The 11,439-nt window shown below is 43.7% G+C and overlaps 1 protein-coding gene across 1 annotated transcript; it reads right to left on the bottom strand.

Annotated features, from left to right (window-relative positions):
• Window positions 1-3,661: 3,661 nt before the first annotated feature.
• On the bottom strand, window positions 3,662-10,996 carry CLEC4A (C-type lectin domain family 4 member A). The gene is made up of 6 exons (XM_088531325.1): window positions 10,701-10,996; window positions 7,117-7,233; window positions 6,100-6,192; window positions 5,324-5,475; window positions 4,964-5,094; window positions 3,662-4,236 (listed from the first exon to the last, which is right to left on the bottom strand). The coding sequence occupies exons 1-6, from the start codon at window positions 10,765-10,767 to the stop codon at window positions 4,089-4,091; spliced, it is 708 nt and encodes a 235-aa protein (XP_088387451.1). The 5' UTR covers window positions 10,768-10,996; the 3' UTR covers window positions 3,662-4,088.
• Window positions 10,997-11,439: the final 443 nt, after the last annotated feature.

An 11,439-nucleotide genomic window follows, 5' to 3' on the forward strand; every position in this document is an offset into this window, starting at 1 on the left:
TATTGTTGGGTCGTGAGAGGCTAATGTGAGGTGAGGTCAACTCCAACCCTGAAAAGCAGTAGCACAGCAACCTTTGGCACTATGGTTCAAAATAGAAACGAGCAAATTGGGGTGTATCATGCTCCATAGACAGATTCTCTTCCTCAGGGAAACTACTGAATCAAGCAAAAAGGGACCAAAGTCATAATGATCAGTAACCCTCCGTGTGCAAAGCTGTTGTCCTTTTGTAGAATGAGAGACTCTCTCCAGATGAAATAGTCCTCAACAGCAGCAGTGAGGACAGCAAATAACTTCACACAACTCACTGTAGCCTTGTGGTCCAAAGAGGTGAGGAGTCCTGCACAAAGACAGTGGAGCTTTGGGAAACTGGAGTGAAAAGGGACAAAAGAGGCCATTCACATGCATACAGACTACTTTGTACGCTAATCTGGCCATGCCCTGCATCTGATCACTACAGTCTTATCTTACTAAAATCTATGTCTAATTATTTTCTTGAGGGAGCTCATCTCTATTCTGTGCCCATGTGTGTATGTGGAGATCCAGGTGCCAGCAGCTGAAGAAAGAACCATGGGTGACCGGGCACTGTGAGCCTGATATGCCAACAACTGGAGAGCCAGCTGCATGCACATTGTATGCAGATATATATACAGGTGTGTGCAATCACTAGCACACACCAAGATAGACTAGCTGGCAAGTAGGTATGAAAGAATTGCTTGAGAAAGAGGAAATGAGAGAAAAATTAGGGCCTAACAGAAGTTACCACATTACAGAGACTTGCTTGAGGTGAGAGAGTTACCACTTCCAGTATGGTTGGTAAGTGCGGAATCTACTTCTTCACGATTTCCATGGCAACATAATCTGCCCTCCTAGCAAACATTAATATGAGAAAATGAAGTGTGGAGCAGAATGGAGACACCAGGGCCAAACTTTGTTGGATTCCTTGCGGAGGATGTAATCTGATAGTGCCGTGCAGCTGATGAGTTAATGGAGGCTGGTGCAGAGTGAAGACACTGTGGCCAAACTCTGTTGTACTCCCTGCAGAGGTAGCAAGCTGGTTGTGCCGTGCAGCTGATAAGGCGCATAGTACGGTAAGGAAGTCTTGCTGCTGGGCCAACAATGGTAGCGGATCAGCCTCTTCCAGTGGACTTTGCTCAAACTTCTCCTCATTCTGATCTCATTATAATACTAATACACGACCCCATCCCAGAAGTTACCCACCTCTAAGAAAAAAACACTCTTCACTGAGCACTTTCTCTGGATTTTCGATTAATTCGGGAGACTTGTTTAAACCAATTAATAACGAAAGTAAGTATGACTAGAGTCTCTCAAGCTCCACCTAAATGTAAAAGAAAATATATAAAAGGTGAACTAAGGAGGGATATAGTGGTAAGAATGGGGTGGTAAGAACGGAGGAAGAAGGAACAGGGAAAGGAGGAAGAGGAACTAAGGAAGAAGGAAGAGGAGAGAGGGAAGACTATTGTAACTTCTGGATCAGTCGACAGACCGAACCTCTTTCCTCCTCTTGGATCAGGACACTGCATGAGGAGACTCTTCAAGACTGAGGACCCTCTCCCATCTTCTGAATGAGTGATGGTTGCACATTTGTACACTAGGCGCTAGCTAAGAAGCCCACACTGTAGTAGTGAATTTCCTGTACTGACATCTGAAACCTGTTCTCTAAATGTTGCATTTGAATAAATTGTACTATTCGTGAACTCGACTACTTGTTTTCAAGGCGATCAGACGGAAGAGACGACAGACTGTTCATGAACCTGATACTGCCAAAGTTGGGCCTATAGCTGATCATACTATTTGGGAACTCGATTCGCTCCTAGGAAGGTGATCGGACCTACAGTTGACAGACTTTGTGAATCCAGTACTGCCAGAGTCAAGCTTATAGCTGATCATACTATTCAGGAACTCGAGCCGCTCCTAGGAAGGCTATCAGACCCACGGTCGACAACACTGTTCGTGAATCCGATACTGCCAGAGTTGGGCCTATGGTTACCACAGTATTTGGTATCCCTATTAAGAGATGAGTCCAGCCACTCCCAGTCCCTGTAACCTTTGAGGATCAGCTGTAATGCAAGAGGATTCATCTCTTACCAAATTTGCACCACCCCCACATCTAACCGCAACAGTAGAATAAAAGACTTGAGACCAGGTATCAGAGAGGCTTTAAGTATGTACTGGATACTGGAGAGACTGGGTGAACTGCAATGTGACTAACTGCAGTCAAAGTCTGTATATGTATAAACATATATATTTCCAGCTAATGGGCTTTCTTCCTGCTCAGCCAGAGAAGGAAACAAGATCAGGCTGTTCATGCTGTCTATACTTGCATGAGTGTGCTTTCTGTGTAGATCTGCGCAGGGAGCTCTGGATATATGTATTGACTGTACATGTGCACATGTGCCTACTGGGAATACATGCTGAATGCAAGGACATGGAATTGCAGCAACCTTGCCACTGTGGGGTTACGGAACTCAGCAATTCTTACCACCATCCACTACTATGCACAAAACTACACCCATTAATTGGTTCAAGAAGCCAAATCTTCTGGTTACCCTTCCTCCAGTACAAATTCTCTGCTTTCTTTGGGGCACAAAGAGAGGATTTACTTCTATGGGGTAAAAATGCATCCAGGAGATACATAATAGTGTCCTGCAGGGAGCTGGCACCATTTGGTCAGGAAAGTTTAGGCAGATGATGTTTCCTGAGGCAAGCAGAAGAGTGGACTCCAGAGCCAGAAAATGAAATTGCTGGAGAAAAGATAGTATCTGCAGAGGTATACAACCTGCAGAAAGATTCAGGAGCAAGTGAAAGCAATGCAATACACACTTCTGAAAAAAAACTTATGTACAGCAACAGTCTTCCTCCTTCCTGCCTCTTCTACAGCACACTAAGGCCTGAGTAGGTAGACTGCTCCCAGGAAGTCTGTTGCATCAGTTACAGTCCGGTATCAGTTTTGCATTAGAAAGTAGACTTCCTCTTCAGGTGGCACTCAAGGCCCATGTTCTTTGGAGTTTTTTTGTTTGTTTGTCTTTGTTTTTAATGGGAAGAACTCATCCTACTTGGTCAACCATATGCAGGTCAGACTCCTACCATAACCTTGCATTACTCTCACAGGCGAGTCTTTTACCCATGATAACAAATATTCATAGTATCTCTTGAGCTCATTGCCTGTGCCCAGACTCTTCCAAAGCTTTTGTTACAGCAGCCCCATCACATAGCCAGGATGTTTCTGAAAGGTTTTACCTAAGTAGGTAGATAAAATTTATGCTGCAGTGTTTGTGTAAAGCTTTACCTTGGCACAAAAAGATGTTTTGATGGTTATATGAGACCCGCAGCTCAGAGAAAGTAAAAGAGAGAGTGAGAGGCACCAAGGGAGCCACCAGGGCCTTTTAAAATATATTTTTAAACCAATTACATTGTGTAGGAAATTATCTTTGTTCAGATAAAACAGTGCAAATAGAAGACATTCTCTGTGTGCCTCAGCTGGAGGCAGACATCTCTTCTTGAGGAGACTGAGGAAGGAGAAGCTCTGAAGATATCTTTCATTCCCATTTATTTATTTATTTATTTTCTGCAAAACTCAACTTCTTTCCACTCAGCCCTTAGCAAACTTAAACAGAGAGGACAAAACCAGAGCATGGAGCCTGATTTGATGACCCTCATACATCCTTCCCAATGGAAGCAATGACATATAAAGGAAAGTATTTACTCTGTTCATGTACAGCGCAGTCCCTTCATCTGCCACTCTTCCTTGGACCTTCCAGTGACAAATCACTGAGTTCACCACTATGAGATGATATGGGCTTCTCTGAGACAGCTCAGGAAAAGTCCTCCCAAAAAGGATTGTTTCCAATTCAGGTTTTATAGTATTTCAGAAAGACAGGTGTCCTGGTGGGTGCTGCTGAGTACTGGCAAGTGCTGGATGCATGACAGTTATCATTTCCACCCATATCTTCCCACCCAGCAAAGTGGACATGCAGGCTCCAGACCTTCTCCCACTCCTCCCAGCATAACCCTCTGTTGTTTCCAGCTTCTGCTACCTTTCAATTTTACTCAGCATGAGGATCCTTCCATCAGACAGTTACTGCTGCAGCCTCACAAATTCGAAAAGATCTGACATCACATGGTATATCGTTCCAATTCCAGTGTTCTGCTTCATTCCAATGGATTACAACACACTTCTCGTTCTTCACATTACTTGGTTCCCCAGTCCTCCAGAACCTGGGACAGACACAGACTTTTTACTCTCAATTGTACTCTATGCACTGTTTCAGGGAAAGGCCACAACAGGATACAGTACTTGAAGAAAGAGAAAAATTACAAATATTGATTCACTGACAGAAGAAGTATCCTTCCTCCCCCTGTGCTAATCCCACTAGCATCAGCCTCCATGTGGAAATCTGTTTTCTAGCCTGCACAATATGGGCACATTCATTCCTGGTGCTGGCAACAACTCGCCACAGCGGACCCTGAGCACCTCACACCCCACAGAGGGTTGTGCCTTCCTCCAGGAGAGTGAAGAAGAAATTCCAGAAGAACAAGTAGCAGTCGTAGCCCCACAGATCTCTCCCAGCACCCCATCTCTTCCACAGCATCAGCCCTGCCCATGCATATGCATGCATATGTGTTGTGGGGAGGTCAGGCAAGGCTGCTACATATATATGGATGTCAGGCAAGGCTGCTGCTCAGCTCTGAAAGGTCCTTCTTCTGGGGGAGAGGCAGTTTCTTCTATGCCTACAGCACCAACAGACAAGTCATAACCAACAACCACGAATCAGCAAGGGATAGACTTGTCTGAACCCGGTGTCCTGTCCAGCCCGCCCCTTCCTCATCTTCTCACAGGGAGTTGTCTTACTTCCCTCTCGCGCACCTGCAACCACCCTCGTACCTCTTAGTCTCTTGCACTGCCAGAGGCTACACTAAACATTCTCTGTCCTGAGATACTCACGCAGCTGTCACATTAAAGGGAGTCTGGTCCACCCAGTGCCACTGGCCCACCTTCTGTGCACTCAGACCAATGAAGTAATTGTTTCTTTTTCCATATTTAACATTTTCTTTTATCCACGTCGAGAGGAAAACCTGGAAATCAGGCAGAATAAAATGTCCATGAGGTGCAGGGCTGAGCAGAACAGGGAGACAGAAGCCTCCACGGAGTGGGGCTGGTAGAATAGGGGAGTCAGGGTTGAATGGACCCAGAGAAGACATTCCCCCTCTACTGCAAGGGCAAGGAGGGGCTCTGGAGTCCCCTTCAGGGCCTGGCACTTGCATCCCAGGACTACTGTGTCACCCCTCTCATCCCTACGCTTACCTGCTCTGCTTCTGTCTTGATCACCACCAGGTTGGAGCCCATCCCAGTGCAGTTCTTCTTGCTGTCATTCCAGGACATATAATCTGTTGATATGTAGTAGCAGTTTTTTTGAAAGAACTTCCATTCCTTTGGGCAGCACATCCAGCCCTGTTCTGTGTAGGGAGAGATCAAATGGAGATCAATGCCAAGAATGAGAGATGGTAGTCACGGCAAGGATCCCTATTCTCCATGGAGAATGATCAATTGTTTTCTGTAGGTTTTTCTTTTTTTTTCTCTCTCATCTAAAGTGCTTGACCGAACAAGGATAATTCGCATTTCTTTGGATTGTTGTCAAGTATGATCTGTGAGCTCATCCATAGCAAATCTATAGCAAGTCTGGTAACATTCTCCAGTCTTGCCATGACAGAACACATTATTCAGCTGATCTAGTTTAACTGCTTCTGTTTGTGTAATCATCCTAAAGTTTTTAGTCACGAGGAACAGGAAATATTGCTTCTCTCCTAACTTGAGTTGCACTGTCTTCTCCTAACTTGAGTTGCACTGTTATTCTTGCTCCATTTTTAAAGTTTCTTCTGTCACTGTATTCTATCCCTTTTGTTCTGTCAGTGTTCACATCCACCCTGCCCTCCTACAACACCACTACCATCACCTTATCCTTCCCTTAAACGCTTAAGCACCTCCTTATTCTCCTCACACGTCTCCTCAGGAGTCTCCCTCCCTTGCATCTGCTACTGCTTGTTGTCAGAGCAGACCCCAACATGTTCAGTATTACTGACCTTTCCTCTGTGGTATTGCTGAGACACAGAGCCACTCTGTAGCATTCTGTTTCAAGGCCCTCATCTCTCCATGGTTATGGGAGAAGCGAATGACTGGAAAAAAAGGAAAGGAGAAAAGGCAAGATTACCACTTTCTCCCTTCTCTTACATCATCACTGCCTTCAATATTATGTATCCATTTCCCACTAAGAGGTCTCAACATCACCTCTGCTCTGTCTGTCTCTTAATTTCATAAGCAGTAATTGCAATCCTCTAAGGGAAGGAAACAGACATTTCTGCTCCCCCAGAATCCTATAACTGCCTCTAAGGACTCTTTCACCAACTGGCTCACAAGATCTAGCCAGGATGACCTAGTCAACAAGGCTAGAGAATCATACGACCCACCTGAGCATTTCCAGGTGGATGTAGCCAGGACATGGCCTGTTAACAGTCTGTCACTACTCTCATGAAAAGACCTCAGAGTAAACAGTGGAAGATTTGGGGGACATGTGTTGCAGCCAAATATGACAAAGTCAGATCAGAGAAGACTGAGACCTTGCAGAAAGCCCAAGCAACACTGGATTTCTAAAGATGGGCCTGCTTTGGGCAGGTGTTAGGTTGAAGACTTCTAGAAGTCTCTTCCCATCTAACTCTTTCTATCATTCTAAGAAATAGGGCATGTACAACAGAACCATCTGGCATCACACTGCATTATTCCTAGCTCCTACATACTTGTTGATAAGGATACTTGTTTTTTTGGCCTGAAAGGAAGATTGTGCCAGCTTGCAACTGTAGTATAAACTACCCAATATGTAGGGTGTCAGAAAATATTTTGCTCCTGAAACATACCTTTCAAATATCTCTCCAAGCACAAATGGTGAGATTTGCATCCTTTCTCATGAGAAAATAATCCCAAGGTAAACACTCCCTCCTTGTTGGAAAATTTTCCCTTTTTGCGCAGATTTCTCTGCTTTTCTCCTAACATTGCCCACAAACCTGTCTCCCCAGTTTTGGGTAATCAGCATGCATATAACTCACCAAGGAGAGTAACGACAAGCGCTATGCACACCAACAGGAGCAGCAGTGAGATGAGCCATGGGAGCCATGGTGGGTATTTTGGGGTATGATGCTCATGTGTCTTCTTCTCTGGAGGTGCTAAAGTAAAGGTGCCCATCAAACACAACAACGTAGTTAACTCTGCTTCAGTCACTCACATACCAAGGATGTACAACTTAAGAGAGAGTTGCCCTGAGAAATACAATTTCAGATTTGATGTGGAAGTTATATAGTTTGGGAGTAGAGTAGACTTGGTCTCTCTGGTCTCTCAAGAAAATTAGGTTCAGAAGCAACACCCACAGCCTCAGCCCTTTGGTGAACCAGAAATGCCAATTGCTACTCCTTGGGTTGGAGGTCATCACATGGCTCATGTTTCTCTGAGTCAAGGGCTACCACATTACTCTTACTGTGTTACCTGAGACATTTTCACAAGATTTCATGTTGACTTCTCCCCAGAAAACGTTGTATATCTAGTTATTTCTTATCTTTTTGGACTTTCTGGGTACAGAAAGGTAGGTGAAAGCTGATTAAGGGCAGAGTCAAAAAAAAAAAAGTGAAATGGTATGATAGCCTGAAATCACTAGAAGATAAGAAATATGCTTTCTGCAACAAGACCTTCTCACCTCTGTTTTCCAAGACTTGCCATAGTAAAACTAAGCTGTATTAGGCTGGATGCTAGAGGTGTGAGGAGAAGAGAGGTGTACCCAGCAGAGTACCCAAAGAAGCACACTAAGATTCAGTCTTGCCAAAGACTGACTTCTGTCCAGAAACATACTGCTCATACCAGCAAAGTTTCAGAGCAAGGAGGAGAATGGATCACAGGGAAAGATAAGCAAACAGTAGGAGACTGTTTTAGGTAGTGTTAGGGACACAAACTGGGGAAAACTGGAAGTGGAAAGAGACAACAACAGCACTGTCTGTAGGACAAAGTAAATAAATTTTGAGAAGGATTGATATTTATGCTGAGTTTGGACAGACCTCCTTCATTGTTCAGCTTGAAGCTCCCACATCAGCTATGAGCCACAAGTGCTTGCCAGTCATGCCTTATGAGTTGCAAGACTTCTAGAAACATATGATTTAGAGAAATTCCATGACTACTTCTCAAATTGGTGTCATCTGTGTGTGTGTTTGTGTGTTTTACAGCTAGGCAAAAAAGTATCATCTTTCATTATTAAAAAAAGAGGAAAAAAAGTCATATGAAGATAAGACTCATATTTCCTGGTCAAATCATGTTTTTCCAGCAAGAACTTTGATCTGTAGTGAAAACAAGAACCTGGATCATTCTACAGAATCCAACCACTTCCTTCAGACCATAACTCTGGCAAGGCACCTAGCTTTTTGATGTCTTACATGTCCACAGATGGACTGCTCAGTCACACCTCTGCATCCTGGACTCACCAAATTAAGATGGCACATGGATCACAGGCAGCATGCATGCACTTCACCAGCACAGATGCCAGAATGCCAGATCTTGGCATTCCTAGCAGGCCAGTTTTCCCACAGAATGCTTCCTACATTTAGTCTACATGCTTTTAACAAGCCTGGCATAGTCATGATACATCAGACCTGATGAGCACATGGTAGTTATTCAGCCTGTATATCCCTCATCTCCTTAGTGTACAGGATCCAGCATCAGATGCTATGCAGCACAGATGCCTATGCTTCTATCAGGGAAATCCTGTTTGGAAATTCAGGGACCCTAACTGTACTCTTGCATGCTTCAGCAGTGCCTGCCTCTCCTGCCATGGCCAGGTTGGTTGACAGCCTTCACCTCTTTCTCTTCCAAAGACCGCCACTTTTGGTGTCTTTAGGATGTAATGGGAAGACAGTAAAAACAGGCAACTCCAGGTGAGCTTGACCATTACCAACATGGAGTCGGCATGGCCAGAGTAACCACTCTAAGGGCAAAAGAGCAGGAAGCCTCGCTTATTTTTTCAATCATTTATCCTGTCCTACCAGCATGTAATAAGGCTGTGAGAGACATTATCCCTGTGTGCAATGGTAGTCCTGAATCCTTCACTGGCTTCCATTTATGAGCTACAACCACTGTAGGATCACTTGAACAGAGCCACCCAAAATCAGAACCTGAGCACACACCCAAACTCATAGATGAGCTTATCATCAACAAACACAGCTGCATCTGGTATCTTTGGAATAGATCATGGGGAACATGGAACTGCCATCACTATCAGTTCATCGTGATGGAAATGCTAGCTGTAACTGTGCACCAGCTGATCTCAGTTCACCGAAACTTCACTGGCAGCTAGTCATGTGTACATGCACGCTTTATTTCCATGACTCACACCTCAGAACAGACAAGGAAGAAACACAAAGCTGATGCCTGCTTTGTGTGGAGACTGTGAAACCAAGGTAAATACCTAATTTAGTAAGTCCTTTGCAGCAATAAAGATATATAAAGGTATGTATATAAACACTTTCAATCCTCTGGGCTCTGCACAGCAGCAGGGTGGAAAGAGCAAGCCACACATTGGGAACGAACATCTCTGTGCGCTCCTATTTGCGGGATAATGACTACAGTGTGTACACTGATCAGAATAGGTCTTAAATCTGCATAAAGCTTCGAAAAAAGCACCACTTTGTAACCATGATTTTAATAGAAATAGCACACTGTTGTTGACATGTTAATTATTTTTCAGGATCAGTAGGCATCAATCACAGAATCAGATCTCCCTCCAAGTCTCAGATAATTCCTCTGACATATATATCAGGATGTTTTGTTCAATCCCTTTCTTCTTTTGACTTTTCTGGCTCTATTCTGCAAGAATGATTTCACAACCAAAGAAAAGACCACAAAACTGTTTCCACATCTAGTGTCATCTCTCAATAGGGTGCAGATGCCTGCTGTAATGTAAGGAGACACATTGGTTTCCTACTCCCAAATTCTCCAGAGTAGGAATCTGAAGCCTCACTCTTTGAGACCAAAGCAACAGTAGGCAGATTTTGTGCTTATTTCCTGACATTTGCCACCCTAGGAGTCCCTTTGACTTTGTGACAGTGCAGATAATTTGTTATAAAACCACAGTCTCCATTGTTTGTATTTGGTACTTGTCCAAAAAAAAAAAAAAAAAAAAAAAAAAGTCACTCTAACTCAAGATAAGACTAGAAAAACATGCAAGGAAGCAGCTACTACCTCTAGCACCACAATGCTAAGTGTTACTACTCTACAGCACACATCCTGTGCCCTTTAACCTCTACCATTCACCTGTACTGGTAAGGCGACTAGGGGAGGCAAAATACTTTCCTTCCTGAATCTTTATCCGCTTTATCTGACTTGCTGCTTGTCTTCCCACTAGCCACCCTCATTCATGTCTCAACTCCCTATCACTAAAAGATTCCCATTCTTCCTCCTGCAAATGTTCTTTAATCCTCCCACTTGAAAACTCCTCTAGACTCCTGCTTAAATAGTGGCAGACAACTCATCTGCTTCATCATTTTGTCAAAATGGGCAGGAAACACAGTCCAAGAACCAAAAGTTATCAATCCCCTGTTCCTCAACCCCCTTCTCTCCTGGATCTCTTTTCCCTTAACAATCATGCATTCCTTACCTTTGACCTCTGCAGACAGTGATGCATTCTTGAACCTCACCTCAGCATAGGTGATTTCTGATGCCATTCAATCACAACGTTATTGATCCCTGTTCTTGGGTTATTACATAAAAGCTCGAACTTCCAGGTTCCTGGTTTCAGAGGAAGATACCAGCAAGTCACAAAGCTTTTTACAACTGCTATTTCATTCTTTGCCTGTGAAGAAAGGCAAAGAATGTTAGAAGTACTGTAGATAATCTGAGAAGTGCTAGGAGCTCAGAACCACTCTGAACAGATCTTGATTTCTTAGCCGAAGAAATGAGCACCAGGACTGGAAGTTCCCGTGAGAGAAATGAAAAACAAGAACCCAGCAGCTGAAAAGGAAGTTGCACTCCCTTCCCTAAAACACATACTCAGCTTCTAGCTGATAATTTTCCCTTTTGAGATCTTGTCTCTCCCTTACCTTTTATTATTATTAACCTCACTCCACTTATTTTTGTCTTTCTTTCTTAGTTACCATTGATTTTAGGTTTGCAGCATCTATTGCCTTAACCCACTTTGACTTTCTGCATAACTTAATACAAGATGCATTCTACCCTCATTTGTCTGTTGTGGTTAAGATGCATTTGTTTTATCAAATACATGCTTTTTCTCATCCTGGGAAATGAAACCCTGTTAGTAGCCAGCATCAGTATAAATCCCAGACAAGTAACCTTCGCTGTGGAGGTAAGGCTGGGGATTTCTAGCCTTAGGCAGAGGA

The sequence above is a fragment of the Tinamus guttatus genome, unplaced genomic scaffold, assembly GCF_059628265.1.
Source record: "Tinamus guttatus ecotype Peru unplaced genomic scaffold, ASM5962826v1 Tinamus_guttatus_pri_ptg000408l, whole genome shotgun sequence".
NCBI classification, from domain to species: Eukaryota; Metazoa; Chordata; class Aves; order Tinamiformes; family Tinamidae; genus Tinamus; species Tinamus guttatus.